Source organism: Neodiprion lecontei, chromosome 6 (assembly GCF_021901455.1).
Source record: "Neodiprion lecontei isolate iyNeoLeco1 chromosome 6, iyNeoLeco1.1, whole genome shotgun sequence".
NCBI lineage: Eukaryota > Metazoa > Arthropoda > Insecta > Hymenoptera > Diprionidae > Neodiprion > Neodiprion lecontei.
In genome coordinates this window covers 3,693,061-3,720,825 of record NC_060265.1, presented here as the reverse complement: position 1 = coordinate 3,720,825, position 27,765 = coordinate 3,693,061, and the positions used below count along the sequence as shown (strand labels likewise).

The window sequence follows — 27,765 nt, the reverse complement described above, 5'->3', positions numbered from 1 at the left end:
CACCTCGGTGCGAGTAAATATAGAAATGCCAAGTGCCGGAGGACAGAAAACAGAAAAGCAAACGGTCTAAATATAAGAGCTTTCCGCCACGCCGTGCCAGATCTTCGTCGTCTTCGCATCCGCTCGGCAATAGATGTGGTGCAACGGTGGTGGGTGCGCGGTTCTCAATGAAATTGCGAAAAGAAACTTCGTCAACGCCGAGACGCTGAGACGGTGAAACGCTGGGACGACCTCACCTCACCCTCCGTCTATTCCGAGACGATGAACCGGGGCGACGGAGACGGAGACGGAGAACGGAGTCCGGAGAGGATGGAAACGGTGCAGACACCCTCGTGGCTCCACACGTGGACCCGCACTGCTCGCCCCGCGTAAAACACACACACACGCACACACAGAAACACATACATATATATAATGCAGTGGACAATCGCAACCCCCGGAATTAGATTTACCGAGCTACAGTTGACTCGACCCCCGCATAGAGTTTCGACGACCGGGTCTTCGGGTCCATCCCCCCGTTATACCTACTTTTGGACGAGGACGCGTGCAGGGTGAAATGCTTTTACGAGGGGCGGGGGGCAGAGAATCCGCGAAGCGTCGTTACCGCAATGAAGGGGTGCACTTCTCTCCCTTTCTCGGTTTTTCTTTTTTTTTTTTTTTTTTCCACTACCCCCCCTCCCAAATCGTTGCACTCCCTTTCTTTTTCCCGGAACGGCCGGTGAGGTCGAAATGGATATAAATCTGACGAGCGAAGTTCATTTTCGGGATTATATCGCCTCACCGATACCGCGTATAAACTTCAGATTTATGGGGCATCGGGGGAGGATCTGCAACCGCCGACAGATTCTCAACTTCTCGCCATTCCTCCTATATAACCAAACTGCGGCTTGTTTCCCTGCTTATGTACGTGTATATACGTATAAGCTTTATAGGGGAATGGAAAAGAGAAAAAAAAAAAAAAGAAACACCCTCGACAAAACGCTCCTTGTTTTTCGACTTCGTAGAGCCTCTTAATGCGAAAACATATTGTAACCGACAGCGCTTAGGTTTGTTCCCATTCTGATTCAACGATCATACTTCACGACGTGAAAATCTGACGTTTTATTAAGTGATAATACATCCGCATTGCACTTCGAGGTTACTTCTAATTATTCTCAAATCAAAATACAATATAACCAATTTTCAACATATCGAACTGCCATTCGAAAAGTAATTTTGATCTTATCGGTTGTACCAAATTTCACGATTCTTTTATTTATCGATATATTTACGATCGACCGAAGGAACAAATTTTACAATTGAAGATGCATTTCGCTTGTTTTTTTTTCTTTTTCTTTTTTTTTTTTTTTAATGCACGTGGAAAAAATTCGTTATTAAATTACGATTGGATAAAAGAACAAGCCACAATCGAATATTTGTTCTTCTAATTTTTTCTATACTTCATAATCGCCTAGCAAAAAAAGAAAATTCCGCTCGCAATAATGAAAGTAAGTAATAATTACAGGTTGAAATTTCAAAGGTGCATGCATGCACGTGCCCCTTTGAGGCCGAAGCGCTGAATGCGGTGTACCTAGACCTTAGAAAAGACTGACCTGAGTTTGTAAAGTGGGTAGATAGGTAAGTATATAAGCAGCTAATATAGCGAGTCAGACAGCGTTCTCTTCCGCAGCGAAAAGCGTCAAAGCCGACCCTGACAGGACCTGCCCTCGGCACCGAAGCACACCTACGTACACACAATTCATACATAATATACGTGCAACGTCATCGCCCGTCGTTGTTAACTTGTCGTAAAATATCGTCCGTTATTTTTCGGTCAGATTACGGATACGGAGTAAAAGTGAAAACTTTCCATGCAGATCGGCCCCGTGCTAAAAATGTCAAAAGCTAAAGAATGTCGAATTTCCGAGAAGCAAGCTCCTGCCGCCGAAAGATCGAAAAAATATAATAGAAACGAAAGCGTTCAGCCATTAGTTCGCTCGCCTTTCCCATCGACGATGATTAATGATTACACGATCGATACTGACGATGCAGATGCTGCAGGTATATAAGTCATATACCTACCTAACTATTTAATATCCGAATGATACGAGTATCGAAGCGTTCAATCATGCGTTCAGATACAATCGTTTGTATAACGATCGGTTGCAGGTATGTACATATAATACGTATATTATCGTAATACAAAATCATCCGCGTAACGATAAAGGGACGATTGTGAAGCTAGGATTGTATCACCATTATCGCGATAATTATACCGTGACAGAATCCTGAACATCCGAGTCACTCGCTCGTTCATTCGGTGATAATTCTCCTCTCCCGCATCAGAGCTGCTGCATTTTATTATTAAACAATATTATCACCGTAATGCAATGCTTGAAGGGGGATACAAGCGTCAACGTTATCCAATTCCCACACATAGAAACGTGACGTGAAGTTTTCGTTACGTGTATCATACTCAACGGAGAAAATTACACGGTGTAACACCCGAGTTTTCTCACCCCTCGCCTATATCTCGGCGTCGGAAGCGTTGCCATGCCGGTTGCATCTTCGCATTTTCGTTTTTGCATTGTGCTCACGCTCGCAATCTTATTACTGGCACACACGTGGCCTAATATTCTCTCCCCCGCCCTTACCTTTTCCATCCCCCGCATATCCTACTCGTCTAAACCGACGGGCTTCTCCCTCCGGCTTCTCTTCATTGTTGGGATGCGACGCCCGTATCCGACGAGGGATGATCGAATGCTTGCGAAATTCGCAAAGCTTGAGGTGATATTCGAGACCGGCGTATATATCCACCTTTTCGCCCTTTTCGGCAGAGTACAAGCCTCTCGGATATAACATATATATATATATAACACATACATGTATGTGTGTATACATATGTATATATATATATATATATCACATCATATCACTGGGAACGGGACTATTTTATATTACACCGCTTTATCAACGCCGAAACGTGGCCTCGAAATGAAAAATCGAGACACACGGCAAGGATCATTCCCCTTTGCGGCATCCTGTCGAGCCGTAATGACCTCTGATTCCGTAATGTGTATAATCGGAAAAATGGAAACCAAATGAGCGAGATAAAAAGTACGTACACAAGTGAAAATTGGATGAAAGGTGAAAAGTTTCGAGACCTCGCGTTGTCGGTAAGATGAATCTTTTACTCACCAATTAATCGACTCTGTTTGTTGTTCGGACCGGGAATAATACGCCTGGAGCAGTGGAGAGAAATGATAACATCGCAGTATCTGCAAGAAACGAAAAGACAAGTTGTATATCTTCTGTGATTTGTGTGATAGTTATAGCAAATAAAAACTAACGATAAGAGATAATAACTGTGTGGGTTATGGATTTCAATCACCACTCTGACCTCTGTACTAATGGAAAAAAGTGGTAATGGCTGACGGAGTCTTGAGACAAAATCCTCGTATTCGAAATGAATGCAATCTATTGAAGAAGGAAAAACAATGTTGAAGAAGGTCCCGCAGTTTGATATATATATATATATATGTTTTTTTTTTCTTACAAATATCGATAACTGCGTCTTCTCGCCCTCGGATATTGTTGTTGAAATGTATGTACGTATAAAGTATACATAGTAGAGAGGTCAGAGTTCCTTGGCTTTTCAGTCTGTTCCCCGTGACTATTTCATAGCTATACACATACATGTAGTCGGCACCACTGCATTATTCAATTCTGATCGCCGGCAATAAAGATTCGGAATAGCCCAGAGAAGGGGGACCATGGCCAGTGTGGCTCTGACTGTTAGCCCAAGGCACATTATATACATACATATATATATATATATATATATATATATATGTGTGTGTATATATGTATATGTATATCACAAGTATGGAAGAAAAGTCTTCTCTACAATACTTTAACCGTCGTTGGTTTTCTTTCTCCTCATTGTCTTCAACTCTTCCCATACCCTGCTGCGTACATACGTACATACATACTGTAGTACATGTATGTATAACACATACGCGGAAGAATAAGAATGAGAGGAAGAAAGGAGAAGTTCATCCTCCGTGATGTATTTTTTCATCTCTCACTTATTTCTCAAAGTCAGCAGAGCGGCAAGAGGAGGGGGGGGGGAGGGGGGGAGGAAAAACGTGGGCAGAGATTTTACGAGATTTAACAAGACGACATCCACCATAGTTCCCTCGGGTCCCCACACCTGCCGAGGGTTGCTATTTTCTAACGATACAAACCCCGTGTAACCAGGACAATAGAAGCCATTCGAGGATTGACACGAGCCTCGTATTACAGCAAGGTGGGGGTAACAAAAGGAGGCGTAAGACCTGCAACCGGAGTGAGCGGCTCGACGTTATGAAGAGATGTTTAACCGGGGTCTCACGCGACGTAGCCGTTTTGCCACCTTTAGACCGTAACGAGATTAGTTTCAAGTGACACTTGTCCGACGATCCCATTCAACGCTGATCCGATTCAATTTACCTTCTTCCTTGACACTAATATCATCCACCTGGCAATCGGAAGTACGTATATTATACACACTTCGAGCTCCCACATTCGACCGTGCGTTAAAACCGCCGGCTATTTATCGGTCGTATCGTAAACGGTGCATTCGCGACGTGCAACAACGCCCGTTCTTATCGATTCGCAATATAATAGCACCGACAGAGGCAGGCGGGACGAGGAGACGTTAATCTAATACAACAGTCGAGGGTGAGTTATGTCGAGGCTTAAGGGCATTAAATGAGATAGCTTTTACCGAAAGCCCATATTAATAATAATTATCAGAAGGTATACCTACATCAGGTTTCTACGAGTCATTTGATCCATTAGAAGTAACTACCACCCCTCGAACCGTGGCGTCGGTTGTAGCTTATAAGGTGTATATAGGTAATATCCGAAATAGAATCGCACTAAAACCCTTTACGATGCCAGGCGATAACGTTAATTAAATCTAACCGTTGACTAAACCGCCTCTTCGAATACCTGTCAAACCGGGATACGTATACACATCCACTCGAAAATGGATCGGGCAATTAATATTGTAATACTCCAGGCTTCCTTTAAGTATGGTTAAATGAGGCGCGCTCTCTGTTACATACCGAGGATTATACTGCCTGCTCGTAGAAGCTGGCCTATCGGATATACGTAGAGCTGACGCGAGATACCATTTCACACCAGTGTCATAGGTGCGCGGACGGTAATCCCCTTATTAATATTAATGCCCAGAGAATTGATAATTAAAAGTCTGAAGCGCGAGATCGTGGCGAGAGGGAATGGAGTGGATGTCAGCCAGCGTCGGTTCCCCGTTAACGGTGCAAAAGGACAGTACCTAACTAGATATACGTATAGAAACGCTCCTCCGAGTTCACGAGCAAAGATTTATCTGGAACCGGAGCACCGGTTGAACTACGTCGACCTAACGACCCCAGGGGCTTAACCTTTTACCTGAAGCGTGGAACGTTCAATTTCAGCTCACCGGCGGTATAACGGTGCGGTGTTCGCTTGTGTATCGAGTTACGCGGCCCTTTGTACGTCACCCCTTTGAATGGGAGAAAGAATGGCCGAGCGACGAGCGAGGCGGGAATGGAAGCCAACCTACAACGAGCGAAGAGAAGAGAATAGGAGAAAACGAAACGTAACCCTATCAGATTCTTTATTAGGACGTTTACTGCGGGTTGAAACTCTTTCTACGATTGTCCACGGTTACCGATGCATATCGTACTTGACAAAGCCAAGAATCGTGTGTCGCCTGGCGCAAGCTGCGCTCTATGGTCTCATCTACTGCGTCTTCTTCATCCTCTCCGCATATGCATCATTCGAACAGATTTATCCCCCAGATATACCGACGAGTATAGCTTCATGTCGGTTGTTACCTGAAACGCGAAACCTCGTAACTCTTTCCGAGTCCCCGACACATGCGGCTATTGATTTCAACCTAAAATATGAAGACACTGCGCCGACACTCTTATCAGATCCGCCCCGCTCCCATTCGAAGCGATTGCCTTTTCCACATTCATCTTCTTCCTCCTCATCCTCCCATTTCATCCTCTTATTTTCACCGTCTAAATCGAATTATCCAACCCCGCTGTTGCTGTAGTTTCTTCGCCGGTGTCACGGTACGCTGATGCTATTAAAAATTACTATCGGCTACTGGCTATATCCGTTTATTGGATACTCGTAACGATCAGCAGCTCTCGGCGAAGTGACTGCACCGTTTCTTTCCACCTTCGATTCACCCGGCATCATCCTCTAATTACCGTGATTACTTGCCCCATCTAACGAGGTTCCGGTCCGCACCCAGGAGACATCCACACCAGCCGAGGTAACAACACCTTCGCTGCTCTACTGCACACTACCCTATTCTAGTCCACTAGCCAAGTCTATCTTTCGAGGCAGAAAACCTTGTCGAAAGAGACAATCAATTCGCTTTCGAGTCTTCCTCAACCGCTTATTGAATTGGAATATGGCACGACTCCTCGAGTATATGTTCGTATTACGTTGTACACAGCGACCTGTTTTCGATCTTCGTACATCACGTCTGGTTTTATCCGTCGTCAGTTACGTGACAATTGGATCACACGGTTTGGTATCTGCAACAGCGAGATTGATCCAATCATCCACTCAGACTGCACTCAGCGCTGTGTATCGGTCCAACAGAACCCAACGCGAGCGTTCTAACAGCAATTACCTTTTTACTACAGCACATAGGGATCGGTCAATTTGCATTAGGTTACCATCGTGGTCACGTGTGCGTGTCGAAGGCAAATAGCGTGTATCAAAAGACAGGGAGCTGGGTAGGCTCTGCCTATCGGGGTCAGGTACCATCCTGCGGGACCAGCCTCGTGAAACGCCACCGCGAATGCCTACCACCATCAGGGTGAGCGTCACCTGCAGAGGTAGGGAGGGAGAGACGTACAGAGAGCAGCTTCGTGGTAGCGTGAACCTCCGATCTGGTATCCCGTAATTATACCACCAGGGCAACCTAATTTGCCTTATTGATCGGGAAGCGTAACCTAATTCCAACTAACTGATTTACCGTTGCAAATGGATTAACCCAGCTTGGCAAGTGAACGCACATAAACTATCCGCGGAACCGACACGCTGGTCGACACTGCCAGAGCACAAACTGACCCTGGACTCGGCGCCGATGCTGAATCCGGCATATCTTCTCCTTGAACAACGAGCCACCAGTCATTGAACCCGAGCTATAAATTTCAACCGTACGTATATTCCCATCCACTGATTGTCCGCCACGGTGAGCTCTAGGTGGAGAGGATTGCAATTTTCTCGAATAGATCGCCTTCATCACTGCGTAGGTGAAATTTGTTGAATATTCTCATCCCGATTTCCTTCGGTGACAGCTTCTGCGCTCGAGCTCTCCTCTCCGGCTCTCAGGGTGACTGTGATTGATTACTTAAGCTCGTTTCGAGCTGGGTTTTCCGAGAAACTGGGAAATGTAAGGCGTGGTGGTGTTGTGACGTTGTATCGGTAGCGGTGCACGTGGCGATGACGGCGAGACATTGTCAGTATTCGAATTCTCAACCGCCTTTTCCCCATGTTCTCATATCCATTTCCTGATGCGTACATATAACTGCCGTTCGCTCTCTGACCATCAGAGTCCAAATACCATGGACACACTGCAGCCATACTTTTGTTTCCCAGTAAATGCGGTCTATTGTCAAAAGCGGAAATTTACCGTTCCAATGTTCATTCTACCAGTGGCCAGAGATGCGCTCTTCAAAAGTTCAAGCGTAAAAAGTGATGCGATACGAGTTGTAACAGTAGCTCAACAATTAGTCGTAAGTTTAATTGGAGTCTTCGCGATATTCGAGATCGTTTTTACCAACTGCGCATTTCCACTTACCGCCTATGAGATTCGAAAGTCCAACGACCCGGGACAATCCACGAGTAGCTATAAGGACATTAGCCACGTAGGAAGAGCGTGAGGAGTTTGGTGCCAAAAACCATTCTGGGCTCATTTGCTGGGCAAACTATACGGTGAAATGTCGGCTCCACGGCGTTAAATACTGTTCGCTGTCGCTGACATTCACTTTCCTTCATTCACATACGTCGCTGCCCTCAATCTTTCTCTCCGCTAGATCCGGTCTGCACGGTTAGCAAAGATGTATCGTACGTATACAGTGAAGCGAATTCAACGGAGGAAGAGGATGGACCACAGGGTTTGAGACGAGGGTTGCGGAGTATATGATATTTCACGAATCCAGTCACGTGCCTGTTATATCTATAAATCCGTTGGAATTTGGCCACGGTCCAAATCTTAAACACCCCATTATTCGCTCGTTAAGTTTTTTACTATAGCTATGTATACAGGCGACCTGGAATCCCTCTCGATACCTTTGCCAAATTAGTTTTCCGCAGGGAACTCGGAGTGTACCATAAACGTAGCCCCCATTCAACTCGGCGACAGTGGTGATGGAAAAATATTATTTATTTAATACAGGATCTTTCTTGGCTCGCAGTTTTTTCCTGAAAGAGCGAGAAATAGGCGAAAACCCAACTTGGCGAAAAACCACCCTTTTGGAATTCCTTTTTTTTTTCCTTTCCCCCCGCTCCAACTTCGTGCTCGCTTAATCATACTTCCATCCCCCACCTTGACATTTCGTAACTCAAATCATATCTCTCCCAGTGCCTACCCAGCCCGGTTTCATCCCGTAAAAAATACCCGACTCCTTCCATCCCATTCTCGCAACTGTCGCCGGATGCATTATATTTCGCTCCAACTGCTGCGACGCGGATATACCTACTAACGTACCGTACTCCGGGAAGATTACGCTCGTCGCATTCGCCCAGGAGATTTGCCTCAACGCCGGGGAAATCTGCATCAGGAGGATGCTGAGGTGGTACCGAAGCCGGGGAGTGGAACGGCGGAGGAGGGACAACGAGGATTGATTGATTTGCGCGAAATCAATACATATAACGCGCGTACTGCACATGACGACACGGAAACTCTTACGTGCGCCCATTGTGTACACCCACACAATATGTAATAAGAATTTTCATTGTGCCCGAGCCGATGCGATGGAACGACAACCGTTACGCAGACGTCAACCGTACTGCGCCTCGAAAGCGAGTGGAAAACTAACATCGACGTAATTCTATACATTGTCGGGATCCTGGTACCTGGAGTCGGTGGTTCTCCTCACTCTAGAAAACCGGAACAACTGTCAACTGTGTTATATTCTTACGGGATTTTTATCTCGTCGCACGGTGCGATGGTTTGGTATGGGAAGAGAAAGACGAGCGGCTCGACAGCGCAATGTACTAGCTGGTAATGCTATTCATGGGTTCACGTGATTATCGGAAAACTATATTTATCCCTGCATACTGTATTAAATCCGAGTTTCCTCTCCTCTTACGAGCTTCAAAAAAGGTCCTTGCGAATTTTCACTCCTCAGATTCAGTTCTCGACCCCGTATTTTAACGGCCTCTTCGATTAGCCTCTCGCAAAGATCGTAACTGAGGGGGGAACTTATCCTCTTACCGATCAACCTCCAGTCCGGAATTTCCACACGAGCATAAATTCATCCGTAACATTTGGTTCTTCCAAAAAGAAGTCGCTCACGCCAACCGAACGAAACGATCACCATCGACTTCAGTAACCGCATCACCCATCTAATTTATTCTTCTCCTTTTTACTTCCAGGCTCCCTCCACCCCAGCAGCAGGTCACCGTGGGCTCCCTCGGAGGCGGCGGTTCCGCTGGAAACGGTGGCGCTCCGGGACAACCTTTGGCGATGCCGGTATTCCCGCTTCGCGCTGGTCCAGCTCCGCATTACTCGCCATATTCCCCGTCACGTTTCCACATTGACAAGAGATGCCAGCACCGATGCTCCTGGAAGTGTTTCTCGATCGCGTTAATACTCCTGGCTGTTGCCCTGACAGCGATGCTCGCCTACTTTGCGGGTAAGTTTCGAGTTCGTTATTTGGTTCTCGTGAAAATAGTCGACTCCCCGTTTCATCTCCTAATCGTTCGAAGGCTTTCCTGCAAGAAATGATAAGTAGTAGCGAGCTCTAATTTCCACCCTCTCTTCTTTAGAGCGTCTTATTTTTTTTTGCCCCAAAACCCTTCCTTCCTTCCTTCCTTCCTTCCGCCACAAAGTAGGTCTCGACCTTTTATATTATGGCTGGCGGGGTCTGGTCCTTGGGGCCTATAACTCAGCCGGCGAGAAAAGCTGTGGTAATACACGGCTAATGGCTCATACGCGCCGAGTGGTGGGCTTTATTCGGTTAAGGCGCACCACGGGGTTGGCCTTCTCATCCGGGGGTTGTGGAAAGTCAAGAGGATGGATGGCTGGAAGTGGCAAACAGCAACAGCAGCAGCAGCACGTGTGCCTGACTCCCAAGCGATGTGGCGAACGGCGGTTTCTCTGACCGCTCGTACATATACACCGCATGAATCTAGAAATCAATACCGCGGATGATCTTGTATCGATAAGGGGACTGATTGATAGTTCCTCTTTGACCAAGTGACGAACGAAGAATCGGCTCCAAGGTTAAAGGAGAAATAGGGGCCGATGCCGAATGATCGAAGAATCGGAGGATTTTCCGGGAAAAGAATGGCTCAGAGGGATTGCGGCTGAATTTTCGTCCTACCAACTCTCGCTCCGCAGTGACGATCATTAGGGATCTCCCGAGGACGAGAGAAGGAAACCGAGGAAACGGCGGACGGTATTGATTACACGACTTGACTCGAACGAGGTTCCTTGCGCGAAATCGCTTTTCCTCAACTTTTTATCATTTTCATCCTACATTCGGGCTGGTGTAACGAACCTACACCCAAGTTGATGAATGCGATTTACTTCAAAATTTCTATTACCTATTTTCCGGTGCAGTGTAGCTTACGTAGGTTATACAATATACATTTTTTATCAATTTCTCGCCGAGTTCTAAATCCTCTGTAGCGGCTAGCTAACCAAACTTTCTTAGTTCTAACTTCGGAGAATGAAAACTCTGCCCCAGTTTTAGCGATGATTAAAAAAGTGTTAAAGTTAAACGAAACAGCCTTCTATTATTGTTCTTTCTCATATTTCCTCGTACAGTGCTCAAATCCATGTGTATGTACACCTCCGTTATCTTGGGAACGGAAACCGCGAACAAAAACACAATATCAGTATAGTATAAAACAGAGTGAAATCGATCAAACGATGAAGGGACATAATAAATACAATTTCTTTTCTCGACAGAAAAAGAGTGGAAGAAAAATAAGAAGTAAAACCAGGTCACGGAGTAGCCGGCTATTTCCGGTGTAAAAGACTAGTCCGCGCTCGTTTTCTTCGACGAAATCCGATTACACATACCTACCCCTACAGCAGTCTGCTCTTCCGTATACTATCGATTTACTCGGGAGCCGGGGGCGGTGAAAGAATCGCCGTTCCGGCAATAGTCGGTTAAATTGTCTTGAAACGAGGATTACGTTGCCTGAGAGACAGCTAGACTCGAGTCAAACCCTTGCCAACCAACTCAGGAGTTTGCGACGCAGAATGTATATCTATAGAAGTCTAGAGTTTCGGTGAAGAGATTCCATTGAAACTGGGCCAAAGGTAGTTGCGATTATCAAGAGCATGTAATATCAGTCCGCCAAGCGACATTATTATACGTTGTGCGGAATATGAAAGAAGATCCAACAACAACAACGATTTTTCATGAAAAATTTTAACGAATATTTCCTTCGTCCGCCGTCCAGATTACAGTGCAGGGTGTGATTCAACCTCCGCAAAGTGGAGAGACGGAGGGTCGAGGGTTTAACGTACCTACGGATAGCGGGCCTGTCGATGATCCGGACCCTTCACCGCCGCTCCGGATACGCGTCTGCACATCTGTTGTTTCCGCATTCCGCTAAATCACTAGCGGTGCAGGAAGGAGGGAAAATCCAATCTGCCTACCGCGACGAGACTCGCTTCTCTAAACAAGTCCGGCTCGATCTCCGAGAGTGGAGAAGCAGAGGTGCTCTCCATTGCAAAATCCCGAAACTACGGGGCAACGAGTATAGAGTAGATGCGTACGACGGAACGACCGCTGCGTTTCCCGCGCGGACAGATTACCTCGGCTCACAGAATTCGGTTCTCCGCGAAGCGTTCGCATTAGCCGGTGCGAAATTGAAAGTGGAACAAAGCCCGCTCTCCAAGCGCGAATCAAGGACCGTGTACAGAGATGTGCACGGGTTTCACGGAAAGGCAAAATCGCGTAAGGACTTCACCGAGCCTCGCTCCTCGACCCGCACCTCCTGCGGTATTTTTCCACGTTTTTTAATTAATTAAATTTTTTTTTCTCCCCTCTTGTCTTTCATTCGGCCAAATAAATACGCTCATCGTCATGCGGGTGAAAAATGAGAATTTAACTCGAGATTATACCGTAGAACCTTCCTCATATAGAGCTATCCTCGATGAGCTGTGACCCGGGCGAGATGTCGACATGAAATGCGAAAAAATCGGAGGAAGGGAGGGGGGATGGGACGAGTGGATGAGTGAGGGAAAAGAGGGCGGGAAAAGAAAGGCAAAAAAAAGAAGAAAATAAACTTCCCTCTTCCCTCTTAAGCGATGAATAATCCCCGCGGTAGGAACTCACCCCGGAAAATGAGCTCCTCCATTGATATCCGGGAAAATAATTGAAAAAGTTCAACAGCCAGATACGTCTCGTTTCCTGGTCGTGCTAAAAGACATGTCCCTGCATCGCGTAATGCCTGTTTTCGAATGGAATTTCAGACGATTAGAAAACTGACCTCTAACATATTACACAAGGATCATTCGTTTGACCATCTACCTAGAGCCAAGAACGAAGAGAATGGCAGCTTCCAGATGTCTCCTCCTCTTCTTCCATCGTCAGTGTCCGTCATTCAAGATTCGATAGGCATAAGCGAACGTTTTGCCCGTTATAGATAGCTAAAGCGTTTCAAATTTCCGGCACTTGGATGTAAACTTGACCTGTCCCCGTCCATATATATGTATATATATATTGGGTTTGGGACGACCTAATACGCGATACGTGGGTTGAAACCTAACCAGCCAACTTCCCGCGTAGAATCAACCGCACCGGGATGACCACAACCGCGAATCGACGAGAAATAAGGTCGTTCGCAGTTCGGTGCAACTCAATTTCGTCCATCCGCGGATATACCTCCGCGTCCTATGTGGGTATATCCACGTAAATACACACGGTACATGTAACCCTTAAAGATATATATCAAGAGGAGAGATATAAAAGTCTTCTCTACGGTGAAATAGCCCCTGCCAAGCTCTGGGCCAAATCACCATCGCCTGGCGTGTATGGGTAAAATACGTGCATGTATAGAAACTTGTACCATGCAACCTAGCACATACAAGATTATATAGTACGCACCTGTATAGGTGTGTACAATAAACCTCACCGATACGTAGACAGGATTATAAATCCGGATGTGGGATTACAGCGACTCTGAAGAACCTAGTAGTAGCCATGAAAATCCACCCTCTAATAAACGGGGAGAAAATTGGAGTAAGAAACCGTGCAAAGGGATACGGGACTGGAAGGAACAAGGAGTTGGAATATCGCAGGAGAACAACGTAAGCTGTAAATACGAAGCCGGTAATTTGAAGCCGTTACGCCTTGGAAGGTAACCTCTTGAATTAATGTCGACTGAAATTGCGATGGTACCGCAAACGCAATTGTACAAACCCCCGCCCAGCCGGCAGCCTGCCCTCGCCAATCCACACCACGGCGAATAATAATTACAGTTAACAGCGAAAGATTACCTCAACACCGCAGATGCGACTAATTGTTCGTGAAAATTAAAAATTTTCTCATTATTAAAGGCAGGCACGATTACGACGACGACGGCGACGGCGACGGCGACGACGATCAACGAGCTTCTTTGCGAATCGCCATTGTATTTCAGGGGTAAACAAAAAGGAATAAGGATAGAAAGAAGAAAAAATTCCTCTCCTCGACTACACGCTTTTCCGCCCACCTTTTATCTCCGCTGCAGAAAGCCCGAACTAATTAGTATCCCCATCGAGGAGATGTACGAGTAACTAAAATCTGACGGCGAAGAACGCGAAGTATGTACCGCCGGTCATTCCCGTACTCCCGATCCTTCGGGATCCGTGTGTACGACCGGTACTCCAACGGCTTCCGAGAGAGAGAGAGAGAGAGAGAGAGAGAGAGAGTGAGAGAGGGCTAATAACCCATGGTTACCGGAAAGCCCTATTGGCCTTCGAAATTAGCGATGATCCGTCAAGAACTCTCCTCTTTCGCCCCCGTTCCACGGTTCATCGGGTAGAGGGAAGGTAGCAGGGGATGCCGATGCCGTGCCGGAAAACTCGTCAATGTTTCCTGGAGGAATACTCCCGACCTAGCAACGAGGAACACACCAACGCAACGAAGCTCCGGCCCGGAGAGCCGACCGACTGCCATCGATCAGTTGCCAGGCTAATCTCTTCACCCCTCCAAAGTCATTCAACACTTTTATCTTGCCTTCATTTGTCTCCAAGTTTTCCCTTTACCTCCCTCGTCAGACTTTTACGCAGTGACGAGTGCACACCTGTCCCGTCGGAACTACTTAGCCATCGCTATCGGCATGAAAAATCTGAATACCTGACCTCACGCATTACAGCTCTCGGTGGTAAAGATTGATAGTCGGAATACTGGGAAAAATAATTTTGATTCTTTGCCACGTCTGATTAATTAATACCGGTCTGTTGCTGAGCCAGTCATTTATTTGGTAATGAGTCGAAAGCTTGCGAGGCTTTTTACTTTACCGTAGACGGCAACTTACAATATTCGTCTCACGATCAGTCAGTCTTGTGAGAAACTTTTTCTTCGACCGATCTCGACATGCACGTTTTTCTCTGTTCCAGCTGTCAGCTCAATGCGACCGATGGACAGCACCAACTGTATCCTCGTGCAAGACGTAAAAGCTGTTACCCACGAGAACGCGCACATGCACGATCCGATATCGACGCCAATTCCCACAGAAGGTAAGAGCTTAGCTGCAGTATCAAGTGTTCCTACACTCGTAGATGTAATAGAATAAGCAAACTACCACGACCAGCTGAAACTGAACGTCGAGTAAACCGTATAAGAGTTCGATTGCGATCCTCGTTGGTGTTCTAAAAAAAAAAGGATAAATTGCACTTTGGCGAATAGCGGTCTCAGGTCAATTTCGAACACCGCAATATTGTCACCCGGTCAATCTGATCCCTGCAGAATCTCTACCGACGAGCACAGCGGAGCACTCCAGTGCCGCGGACAACATCGGCGACCAGCAAAGCGACCCGCAGATCCAGCAGTCCGCCCAATGGCCAGCCGTCCTCGAGCTGCGTGCCTATAACGTGGCTCATTCTGCCGTCATACCGCCATATCACTTCTGGAACTCGGAGTTCCGAAACAAACAGCCAGCCTTTATTCGTCTAAACTTTACGTTACCCTGGGGTGCGAACTTCGCTGTCTACGGTCGGCGTAACGTCGCGCCCAGTGTAACGCAGTACGACTTTGCCGAGTTCGTGAAGGGCGGCCGGGTCGACCATCGACTGAAACGAGAAATCGTCCCGGCGGACGCCGTGAGCTTTATGAAATCGGAAGAGGGCGTTTCGGGTGACCCTTACCAGGCCGAACAGCCATCAGCGACTCGGAACGTCCTGGCAAAGCGATCGCTGGTCGAACCGATGCTGGTGAACGTGACCCTCCTTCAGTTCCTGGACACCGGTCGCTGGTTCCTCTCCGTCTACAACGACGAGCTTCAGCCGCATAAGGTCAGCCTGGTCGTCACCGAGGCCGAGGACATGTCGACCACTTGTCCGAACGACTGTTCAGGTCGGGGTTCCTGCTACCTCGGTAAATGCGACTGCATCGATGGCTATCAGGTTAGTGACGCCTGACCTTTGGCTACCGGACTTCCGTCAACTTCTCCCCCTGTCTCTCGACTGTCCCTCTGTACTCTTCGATCTTTCCGATCCTCTCCTCGCAGGGTGCCGACTGCAGCAAAAGCGTATGTCCGGTCCTCTGCTCGGCCCACGGTCAGTACGGAGGTGGAGTGTGTCACTGCGAAGATGGATGGAAGGGTGCCGAGTGCGACGTGCCTCTGGGCGATTGCCAGGTCCCGGACTGCAACCAGCATGGACAGTGCGTGCGAGGGTCGTGCGTCTGCAGCGCCGGATGGAAGGGAATCTTTTGCAACGAGCGTGAGTAGCTTTGCAACGAGTCCAAGACCCCTCGTAGTTCCTAGCCATGATTGACATTCGGAAACCGAACCCCTGACAACTTCTTTGACGTTATTCAAATGTCGCACGCGCGGCATAAAACGTTGCAAACTTGATATCCGAATACCGGACGCTCTTTGCTTAACTGGACACGAATTTTCTCCGCGGTGTATAAATAGGCATATATGGTAAATAGGTACGTACGTGGATAACAATCGTGCGTGAAACTTTATAGAGAATCGCTGCACGGCATTGTTCTCGCGGCCTTAGCATCTGTCCGATATAATAAATAAGGAGGTAAATTATGGTGTTACCGAGCTACCAGGTAATGCATAATAAGACGTGTGAAACTACGAGGTCCATTGTCTCGTCGCGATAGTCGTAGAATTTTGGTGGTTGGTGCAGGCAATAGCAGGGGTTAAAGGCGTATTCCGTAGCCTCAAGTTTAGAACAATAATTTCACAGTCGTTGTTGTGGTTCTATAGTGTATAATACCACATGCATAGTTCTGCTTTCGGCGAACAAACTGCATCCTGTAGTGCATCGAGCTTTCCTTGCAGTCGACCACGGGTAGTACACTTTTCTTGTCGTAAGACCCAGGACAGCCAACTTTGGCCGCAAGTGTAATATGCTAATATGCACGTATATCAAAAAGCGAGGTGGGTTGCAAAGAGGCGACAAATTGCCTTCTACGTACGATACCTGTACACTCTTTTCGCATAAAATAAAAAGCAAGATGAAGAGAAGAGAGAGAGAGAGAAAGTGAACAAAAAAAGAATAAAACCCGTAAAATCGAACCCAGTATACATAGCGTGAATATTTTATTACTTTTTTGCAATTCATTTTCATGTACCGGGAACTATAGCTTACAGATCGTTGGAAATCGACCTTTCGTAGTCGTTGGTTTGTCGTCATTTTTCCGCCATGGTAATAGCGCGGGTAAAGCTATAGACGACCGGGCAGGGAAAAGCAGGCAGTCTGCAACCTTTATACCGGGATTATAAAAGTTGGTCCTAAAACCAAACGACGTCTAAAAAATATGACACCGCTCCCCTTTCCCTTATAAAAAGACAGGGGAAAGGTAGTTTCACGTCGCGAGGTTGTCGCCGGCACACACGTGAAAACCTCGCCTCGGTATTATCCCGGTAGGTATATCATACAGCGAAGGGCTGCTGTGTCAACTTCAAGCGTCGTTTTTATCCCGTATATTAACGACGCGACGCCCGAGGATCCGAGAGCGCGGAGCGTGCGGGTTACATGTAAAAAAGTTAATATAAAATAAATAAAACGGTGGAAATTAGACGAAGAAAAATCCGCATAGATGGATGTATACGTGTGTATATAAGTAGATTCGACGATAATATCGCATCGCGAGGTAATTACCGCAGCAATTTAATCGCCGGCGTAGCTTAAAGATCGCAGATATACCTTAATGGGGGTGGTTAAATGAGTGAGGTGACGTCGTCGAGTCATGGAACACAGTTTCGACTCGGAGGTTCTTGCCTCCATCTGCAAGCTTTCTATTCCTGAGCCCCGAGTGAGTGTATTATTTATTCATATTTGTCACAGCACCATTAATTCACCGTAGCAGGCGGCTGCCCGACCGACTCCGAGTCGCGGGAGATTCCAAGATATTTGTAATATACGAGCTGTATTCACGGAACGAGACACGGCCAAGCCTGTTTGGCTACCTATAATTAATCCGCGCAATGCATTTCACTACGAAGAAACGGGCCGCTGGGTGGGTGGAAAATTTGCATCCTCGGCAAGCCGCGCTTAAGATCAACCGCTGAACGCGTCCTCCGCTATGCAATATGCATTTGTATGATCGGGTCAGTTTCGTTCACCTTGTGCATGGTAAATATCCGCGGAGTAAACCGCGGCGGGATTTCAAAAATCCCGCCACACCGAACGTAATATTTTTTTATTAGCCAATTCAGCCGCGGGACATATAACCGGGAATATTGGAATGATGGAGGAAATAATGTCGTATAGAAACGGTTGACCGCTCGGCCATCGGCCGTATCGTATAACGGATAAACAGTCCGATGGGTGTGTCGAGGCATCGTCGTATTATAGCGGAAAACTGCCGTAGCGAGGTTTAATAATTCCGTATCGTTATATATATATATATATATATGTATATGTATATGCATTGTGCAGCAAACCTCGATAAGACGCATTACAGTTTCGAGAAAGTGAGGATAGAAGAAAATAATCGCGACACACATTTCTTGCAATTTCGTGAATGGAAGACCAGCTTATTATATGCATTATATACGCGTGGCATGCGAGCGCAATTACTCTGACTTTGCGGTGCTGCAGGAGCGAGGAATAAATAGAAAGGAAAATTATAAAGAGCTTTGCCGTAATTTTATTTCCATACAACGGCGCTAAAACTTCTCGTCGCGGTCGTCGTTCTGCGCCGAGTAGTTCAGGTACAAAGACTCCGAGCACTTGGGATGGCGCCCCACTTGACTTTCCATCTTCTCCCCGAATCTGGATACATACTATACGTAGAATGAAAATGCTGTGACGAAACATTTTCTAGGAGGAAAAAAAAATTATTCAATATCGCGTAAAAATTTATCCCTCAAGTTGAATTTTCGGTACTGACAATATACCCTGTCGAAGCGAAACGTTTTTTTTTTTTTTTTATTTCTCTCGATAAATTCAACTCCGTAGTTTCGAGAATAGGTACCTAAATCTTGAATCTATGACCCGATATCCTGGCTGCTTCACAGTCCTGTATAAAATGGATCGTGAATCCGATTCGCGCAAGTAACCAGCCTCAATTAGCTACGTAGCGAAGATACGGAATACCTTGAGCCACTTCGAACCGCGATCGAGTCACGTAGAGAAGAAGAATCTTAGTGAACTCGAACGATTAAAACAACCGAACTCAATTAACCCCGCGTACCTACTCGAAACTCGGTAATAATCCAGAGCTGACTTTAATTCTACCAAAGCGCAGCAAACTTGAGCGCAGCCCCTCACGATCGAAAAGAAATCACTTAAAATTAGCCACAGAGCCACGTGTCCCCGTAATTTCCCATATCCCGCACGCCAAGATGGTGCAAATGTGCCTGAACCCAGTGATCGTTTCGCAGCCGATTGTCCAGACCCGAGTTGCAACGGTCACGGGACCTGCGTCTCCGGCAAGTGTTACTGCAAGGCCGGATGGCAGGGAGAACGCTGCAACCAGGTCGATCAGCAGGTGTATCAGTGTCTTCCCGGGTGCTCGGACCACGGAACTTACGATTTGGAGGCAGCATCCTGCATCTGCGAGGAACACTGGACCGGTGTTGATTGTTCGCAGCCAAGCTGCGGCCTCGACTGCGGTCTTCACGGATCGTGCGAACAGGGACATTGCAAGTAGGTTCCACATAGTTATCCATAAATTGAGACCGTAAGGCCATGCGACGGTTGTGAGACGATCAAACACGCCTGCTTTGACTTTGACAAAGGTGTCACGACGACTGGACCGGCTCCAGGTGCGATCAGAAGCCGTGCGATGTTCGCTGCGCCGATCAGGGTCAGTGCAAAAATGGAACGTGCGTCTGCAGCCAGGGATGGAACGGTCGACATTGCACGTTGCGTAAGTCTTTACCGAAGTGAAATAATACCCCTCTGATTTTGCGATATTAGGTACGCCGTGAGCTTGTCGTGTGTGAATAAAGGTTTCGAGGTGACGAACCGTCGACGTTTCGTTATCAATTCGGTGAACGACGCGCGAATTTGTACCTTTATGTATACATCGTACGAAATAAGCTTGATTAATCCTTGCGACTAAAATGCAGCCGGATGCGAGAACGGGTGCAGTCGTCACGGTCTCTGCACACTGCAAGAGGGAGAATACAGATGCGAGTGTTCCATCGGATGGGCTGGACGAGACTGCAGTATTCGTCTTGAAATGGAATGCAACGACGACCTCGACAACGACCAAGGTATGCTCGCGTTTTAGTTTCTCCAATTATTATCCGTCGGGGGAAGACGGTGAATGTAAGGACAATTGGCGCGATAGCGGATCCCCTGAATTGAAACTAACTCGCGCGGGCCAAATGGAACGTGGCAAATGTCGTCGAATTATCAGCGGGCGATTCTGTCGTACCTACATACAATATATATTTATACATATATATATATATATATATATATTCAACATTTCCATCGTTCCTCGATGTTGCGTGTAAGCTTCGAAATAAGCACGATCATGTTTTTGCAGACGGAATGGTCGACTGTTCGGACAGCGAGTGTTGCTCGCATCACGCCTGCTCCGATCACATAATGTGTTTGGCCAGTAACGATCCGGTCGAAGTACTGCTGAGAAAACAGCCGCCAAGCGTGACAGCATCCTTTTATCAAAGGGTTAAATTCCTTATCGAAGAAAACAGCGTCCAGAGCTACGCGCATATGGACGAGTACAGCGAGAGGTAGGAAACTCAATTTCTTTTAAGCTATCAAAACTTCAATCTGATTATAGTTGTATCGATATTAATCTCGTATAATTCGAACGAATAATACTTTCGATCAAACAAGCCAGACAATATATTTCACTCTGTATTCGAGCGAGTAAAAATCATTGTATTTTATTACATTTTTAAATGTGTAGAAATTTATCGTAAAACAAAAAAAAAAATCTCACAACCGTTGGAAAAATATTGTCCGACATGTTAAGATGTATATTATTCGCGATGGGGACGTTTTGTAAACGATAAATTATCGCAAGCTACTTACATAATATATTCCACACTCTATTGAATTTCTTAAAGCTCTGTATTTTCTCTCACTCTCTCTCTCTCTCTCTCTCCCTGTCTCTCTCTCTCTTTTGCTTCACGACGCGGAACAAGATTAAAAAAGAAAACAGTTTGTTTCGATTAAAGAGAAAAACTTGTTCGGCGCAGATATGAAAAAAAAAAAACCAGTATATTTTCGCGATGTGATTTTACGTGATATCGCGACTGTAATATTGAGTGTTGCATATCGAAATCCTCATCGCGGATATAGATACAAAACGATGGTCAATATATAATCACATTGACTATCCGCTACGTTTTATCCTTGGATAAAAATTGATAGCCCCAAAAGATGAAATTTGAAAAGGGAAAAAGGAATTTAAAAAAAAAAAAAAAAAAAAAAAAAAAACGAAAAAGAAAAAGATGGAAAAGAGAAAAGAGAAAAGATATTTAGAGTTCAGGGCAGCTTAGCATCCGATTGTGAGTTACAACCGCGTTGAAACACCACGAGGATGTCATGGGTGAGCCCGCAAGTCTAGTGGGTGAAGAAACCCGCAAAACCCTAACCCCGAAAAGCCCGAGAACCCCCCCGCCGCAATACCGTCATCCCGTGATCCTGGTCCTCGTGTTTCACCCTTCCCTCCCCCGAATATCAGATCTACGCTAATTCACCACCTCAGACACATTGCCGAACAAAACATTATTATTATATCTATACTTTACCCGTACTATCAAGTTTCAAAGCGATCTGCGAAACGTACATTTGAAACTACGTACAACGAAAAAGAAAATTTAAATATTACCTAGACAAATTTGGATGTTCATGCATCATACCTATCTTCGATGTTCGCGGTCTATCCTTGGTCGCAATTGCTGTTTTATATGATACATATAATACTTGTTTTTAATTACGTAACGTACTTCGATACCTCTCTTCATTTTACTTGTTGATCGTTACTTATTTTTCAAAATTCTTATACGTGTAACACACACACACACACACACACACACACATATATATATATATATATATATCCACACACGTTATATAGGAATGAGCTGTTTAAACGCACTGCTGCAGCTTTAAATCGCGAGTGCAACTATTAATAGTATATTTGCACGTGCCCATTACCCTGGGCAAATATTAAACTTCAATTTTCCTACTGCAAGGTTTGATACATACATAGGTATATACTCGTATCAAGTGCGATAGTCGAAACAGTATAAACACGTCTCTGGAATGAATTTAAAAAAGAAAACCGTTTTTTCTTTAAATTATTTTTTTTTTGTTAAATTTAAAATACCGTCATTTAGAGTACCAGAAAGCCACACTCATGGGTCGCTTTGCGATTCGGAAAGTAAACTTTTTCAACGAAAGTTTTTCCACTGAAACGTACATATACACATACCTACATATTATATTTCTCCATCGAATGTCATACTTTACCGTTTGCGAAAAATTTTAATAACATAGCGAGAGAGTCGTTCTTTTATTGTAATTATATTTTTTGTTTCGTATCGTTTTGTTTCAACGCGATATTAACTTGCGAAAGGTAGATTGTTCGCTTCAACTTTTTTTCCTTCGACATTTTCTTTTTGTCACTTGGTGCGTACAGTATGATACATCGTTTATATTACAAATATCGCGTGGTATAATGTGTTTTGAACGGCAATGGCCTGAGCGTACGACTGAAGCGTAGTTGTCTGAAAAGAAATTCGGGGGATTCGTGTATTTTGTCTAGTGTTAAACCCTATGTGTTTACCCAAAAACCACCACCACCACACCATCAATCTCACCCACAGCTGAGCCCCTCGAGTGGCTCGAATTTTATATAAAAGATGATAAATCTTTACATTTCAAATATATCTATAATATATATAGATCTGCTTTTGATTTCTTAGTTACTTCTTTTTTCGTACTGTTAGACAAATAGCTTATTATTATTCTTATTGTTATTATTATTATTCAAATTATTCTATACGAGAGAAAAACAGTTTTTACGCACATACGTATATAAATATATATATATATATATATACACATATATATATATATATATATATATATATGTATATATACACACACGTATATATATATATATATATATATACGTATATATATGTATATACGTTCAACACGTATCTGTATGCGTACGTACGTCGATTTTCAAAATTGCCTCATTTCTCGTATACTGGCCATTTATTCAAACTTACTGCAAGAAAGAGAGAAAAAAAAAAGAAAAGACAGAAAAAGAAAAGAATCATGATTAAAATTATTATGTAATACTTTTAGTATGGTAGACACAAGTTTGAAATATTCACAGTTATTTAATTTTCATTTTTACGTTCATATTTTCTTTGTCCTTTTCTGCGTTGCGTTATATACATGTGCATATTTAAAAAACTGCAAGGCCTGTAGCAGCTAAAAAGCGCTATAGATATTTAACCTGTCTTTCAAAGTTCGTGATCATTGTTTTCTTGTTTGTTTTTTATTTTTATATTTTTTTTTTTTTATTTTTTCATCATTTAACTATCATTTTTGAGCAATCATCCAGAAGAAATTATTACAAAACTTTATACAGCGAAAACGAAAGAGTAAGAACAACGCGCCTATCGAGTAAAGTCGAACAAAAGCTTTGTCAAAAGTAAATTAAATACAATTAAAAATTTTCTGTGCCTAATTCACCTCTCAAACTGATCTGACAGACTTGGGAATAAAAGAAATTGTACATGTCGTAAATTTTTTCGCACAATGCAAAATTTAAATAATCTTTGGATTTTCACGGCTGTCCTCGGTAAATAATTTCTGAACAATCCCTCAAAGTTTTCCGCCTATAATAGTATGTCGCTTCGGCCAGGCGTAATATGGTAAAATTGATAATAATGGTCAGTCAGTTGGTTTGATACGCTAGCTATTCGTGTTTATTATCAATATGTTATTATCATGTAGTTTCCAACTTGTGTCTGTCATATGTATACCACTCTATGTTGAACGATTCTGGGAATAACTGTGTACATTCATGTGAGCAAATGGACGTATGTATGATGGGTACGCTTGATTAGTGTGTGTCTACGTCTATTGTTTTTGTAACGCCATACAGAACATTGCAACCGCATTAAAATTATAATCGTTTTCCTTGTTCACGTTGATAAATATGTATAATATATGTATATATACGTTATATATTATATATAAACATATATACATGTAACTACTGTTGGTAATTTTCAAAGAATTACTCGCCGATCACAATTGTATATTTGCCTAAAAGAAAATATCGATATACTTTTTCTAATATCGGTGAATTTCTCGACCTTGCCAAATGTACGCAACAATTTCAAAGATGCTCGATTTATGATTTTGTTGGATAAAATACAGATTAAAAGAATGAAAATAAAAAAAATATATATATATACGTATATACATTACCGTCAAAATATGTATGTATATATATAGAAGTTTGTCTTAATTTCTTGTTTTTTTTTTTTCTTTTCTTTCTCTTTAGTTTCTTGTCCTTTGAATCAATGTTTTTGCTATCGCTGGTAAATGTATATATTATACATCATATACGTAGAAAATGTTTAACACATGTTACCACCGTGTGTATACATATTATACGTATATGTGTTTAATATATTGAAATACGTGTGCAATGTTGCGTGTGTGCATTGTCTACCCGCCACCGCGGGTTCTGTGACCGTGGTAACGTAACGCCCTTTCTTCTCGTTGGTTTTCCCACACGTAGTGAGTTCTGGAATAACTTTACACCGCGGTAAGTTGCAGCTCAGCTCTCGCTAATCGTTCATGTCCAGCCATCTATGCTCGTCGCTCGTACAATCATCTTTATATTATACATTATTATACATGTTTTGTAAAAAATTTTCCTCCTCACCAACAATTATTATATACACCTATTCATTGATTTTCGTCATCATTTCAATTTCCTCAATTTTTCACTCAATATTCTTTCCTTATTTCGTTTAAACTTTTAGTGAATTTATCTCTTACTTCATATTTATTTACTTCATATTTCATCATCTGCTTGATCTCATTGTCCCCGTGTGTACTGTCTTTTATCAGTTTATATCAATCTGGAAAAAAAAAAAAAAAAAAAAAAAAAAAACGACAAATATTGCCTTCCACTGTCATTGAAACATGTACGCAATACAAACTTGCATTGATATTTTTCGTTAGTACGGTTAAAAATTGTCCAACGATAAAAGATGATCAAAATATCGGATTTCAAAATTTTTATTTTTTTTCCGATATACTTCAATCGCTATAGCTTTGCAATAAAAATTTACGGCACTGTATTGTGTATAAAGCAATGACAGAAGAAGCGTAAATTATTCACATGTAGATATATAATTAAAAAAAAAAAAAAAAAAAAAAGAAAAAAGAGGAAAAACCTCACATTCCAAACAAAACAATGAAAAGAAAAGAAAAAGTAAAAGTTGTCTTTGTGATGTCTGTGATATTGTTGTCAGGCTGTTTTTGTTTTTTGTCTTGTCTTCTTGTCCATTAGATAATAGATATACATAAGTATGTTACATTATACCATTAAAACCCTGGTCTTGTGTTGTTTGTGTTGCCACGCTTGCACTTGTACATCCTGTCAAATTGTCTATAGTGAACGTCCTATGTATAGTTACATACACCGCTGACTTTACATTGCGTATATTAAACCAAAGATATACAGTTTATATGTATATAAATTATATGTTTTCATTATTTTTTATTTTTTTTTTTTTTTTTACGATAAAAGAAAAATAATAATAACACGATATATGCATATATATCACGCAGCATAGTTACTTCTTGTTGTCGTTGTTGTTGTTATCATTCTTTTTTACTCGTTTTTTTTTTTTTTTTTATTTTTATTTCAAAAGATACTTTCTTTTCACTTAGTTTTAGTTTAAATCTGCAGAAAGAAAAGAAAATTTATAACGTTAACGTGTTTTTGCTTCGAAGCAAAATAATAACGTAACGAAAGAAAAAAAAAAAAAACCGAAACGAACGAACAAGCAAGAAAAAAGGAAAAAGGAAAGAAAGAAGAATATGATGATAATGATAATGATGATGATGATGATGATGATGATAATGACAAAAAAGAAAAAATGGAAAAATAACACCCAAGACCCCATCAAGGCCCCGTCTCCTTTGTCTGCGTCTGTATCACTGTCTGCTATGTGCCATTACTAACCGTACCCCGTCAACCTATTAACCGCAACCCTGTGTCTGTCTTTTCCTTCATCCAAAAAAATTCGCCCTAAGCCACCCCGCACAACGCCCCCGTACCCTATCTATGCCATCTATACCCAACGGTAATAAAACAACCAAAAAGAAAAAAAAAAAAAAACAGAAAAGAAAAAAAAAGAATACGAACTAAACAAAGAAAAAAAGAAGTGAAGATAAGAACTTTTTTTTTGTATCTCAATTATAGAGACAAGAATAAACACCTACCGATAAATATCAATCTGTACGCAATTCTTTTCGTCGCCGTTTATTTGTTATTTTTATTTATTAATTTTTTTTTACCCATATTTAAATTAATTTTTCGAATACCAGTCAATATTTAAATTACTATACTCGGATCCGTCTTGCATATATTTTCCTATGGCATTTGGAACGAAATCCTAAATCAGCGATCAAATCAATTAAAAACAGTTCATCGAATAACGTCGTTGTCGCGAGAACCCTTTTTTTCCACTTTTTTTTTCTTGTTGTTTCAAATCTTTATTCCCCCACTAGTGTGTCGACAAAGAAACGCGATAGACCGAGAGATTTCCTAAATTGTGTACGAAATTCTTTATCGAATATTTTTTTTTTTTCTCGGATCCATATTTATTTTAACTTTTTTTTTCTTTCTCTCTCTACTCTTTCTTTCGATCGTATGAAAGAATTTCCGTTATTTATAGGTTGGTGTCTGTTTTTAAGATCTCAATGTGTTTTGAGGATTATGTTACTATTATTATTATTATTTGATTTTATATTATATAGTAGTGACGACAGTGCCTGCCACCTTGCTGTGCTCGTACTTGGAGGATCGGGCACCCCTCCGCCTTTTGATCACCGAGTTATCGCCAACACATGTATAAACATGTATACGTACATATATATATACATATATATATATCGATTGATATATCAAATATTATAATTCTATAGTAATAACAAATACGGAGCTTACCGAGTGCGGATAAAATTATATGCAATTTATCGTAAACATTCATACAATTTCTAAATACATACAAATTTTTCAGAGCAACGTCGACTTTCCGTGTTATTACATACAAACTACGGATCCAACGTTGAATTTTTCGCTAACGCGGAATATATTAACGAAACGATCTTTTGACGTTGGGGGAGTGTGATCCTCCAAGAAAACACCATATATCCTCCTATATATACAGTCCCTTAGGGGCTTTTAAGATACTCTATACTGTATTATTATACCCAGCGCGTGTACATATTCATATGCATATATGCCTAATACGTTCATGGGGGTGGGGGGGGGGGGATGTGTATCGTATATTCTCTACATACCCGACAACGATAACCTGTATAAGCTTCAAAAACCATTCTTGCGTATGGATATGTATGTTGCACACATATATACTCACGACAAACTACGTATATACATATGTACAACCCACGACACCATTTTCTATAATTTCATTATATTCAGCTCACAGGACACAGATGCAAAAACACAGAACAATCATCGCACCAACACCACCTACACTCACTCACTCACTCACATGATTGCTTCAAATTCAAATTCAGCTTAACATTCCAATTTATACTGCAGAATTCCAATCCTGAATTTATTACATGTGTGTATA

The 27,765-nt window shown here is 43.1% G+C and overlaps 2 protein-coding genes across 13 annotated transcripts in view; one reads left to right on the top strand and one right to left on the bottom strand.

Annotated features, from left to right (window-relative positions):
• Window positions 1-27,765, bottom strand: part of LOC124294944 — a 209,850-nt gene that overhangs the window by 162,348 nt on the left and 19,737 nt on the right. For all 6 annotated transcript variants that reach the window (XR_006904841.1, XR_006904842.1, XR_006904840.1 and 3 more), the window contains exon 3: window positions 3,178-3,257. The gene's annotated coding sequence lies outside the window, so the exon portion shown is untranslated. The remainder of the gene's footprint in view (window positions 1-3,177; window positions 3,258-27,765) is intronic.
• Window positions 1-27,765, top strand: part of LOC107221027 (teneurin-a) — a 504,979-nt gene that overhangs the window by 467,505 nt on the left and 9,709 nt on the right. For 6 of the 7 annotated variants that reach the window (XM_046742588.1, XM_046742590.1, XM_046742587.1 and 3 more), the window contains 9 exons: window positions 9,655-9,914; window positions 14,843-14,962; window positions 15,192-15,847; window positions 15,952-16,165; window positions 19,294-19,558; window positions 19,651-19,781; window positions 19,984-20,130; window positions 20,409-20,616; window positions 24,666-24,692. In XM_046742588.1, coding sequence (XP_046598544.1) covers window positions 9,655-9,914; window positions 14,843-14,962; window positions 15,192-15,847; window positions 15,952-16,165; window positions 19,294-19,558; window positions 19,651-19,781; window positions 19,984-20,130; window positions 20,409-20,616; window positions 24,666-24,692 — 2,028 coding nt within the window. The remainder of the gene's footprint in view (window positions 1-9,654; window positions 9,915-14,842; window positions 14,963-15,191; window positions 15,848-15,951; window positions 16,166-19,293; window positions 19,559-19,650; window positions 19,782-19,983; window positions 20,131-20,408; window positions 20,617-24,665; window positions 24,693-27,765) is intronic. The other variant, XM_046742591.1, reaches the window with a different exon arrangement.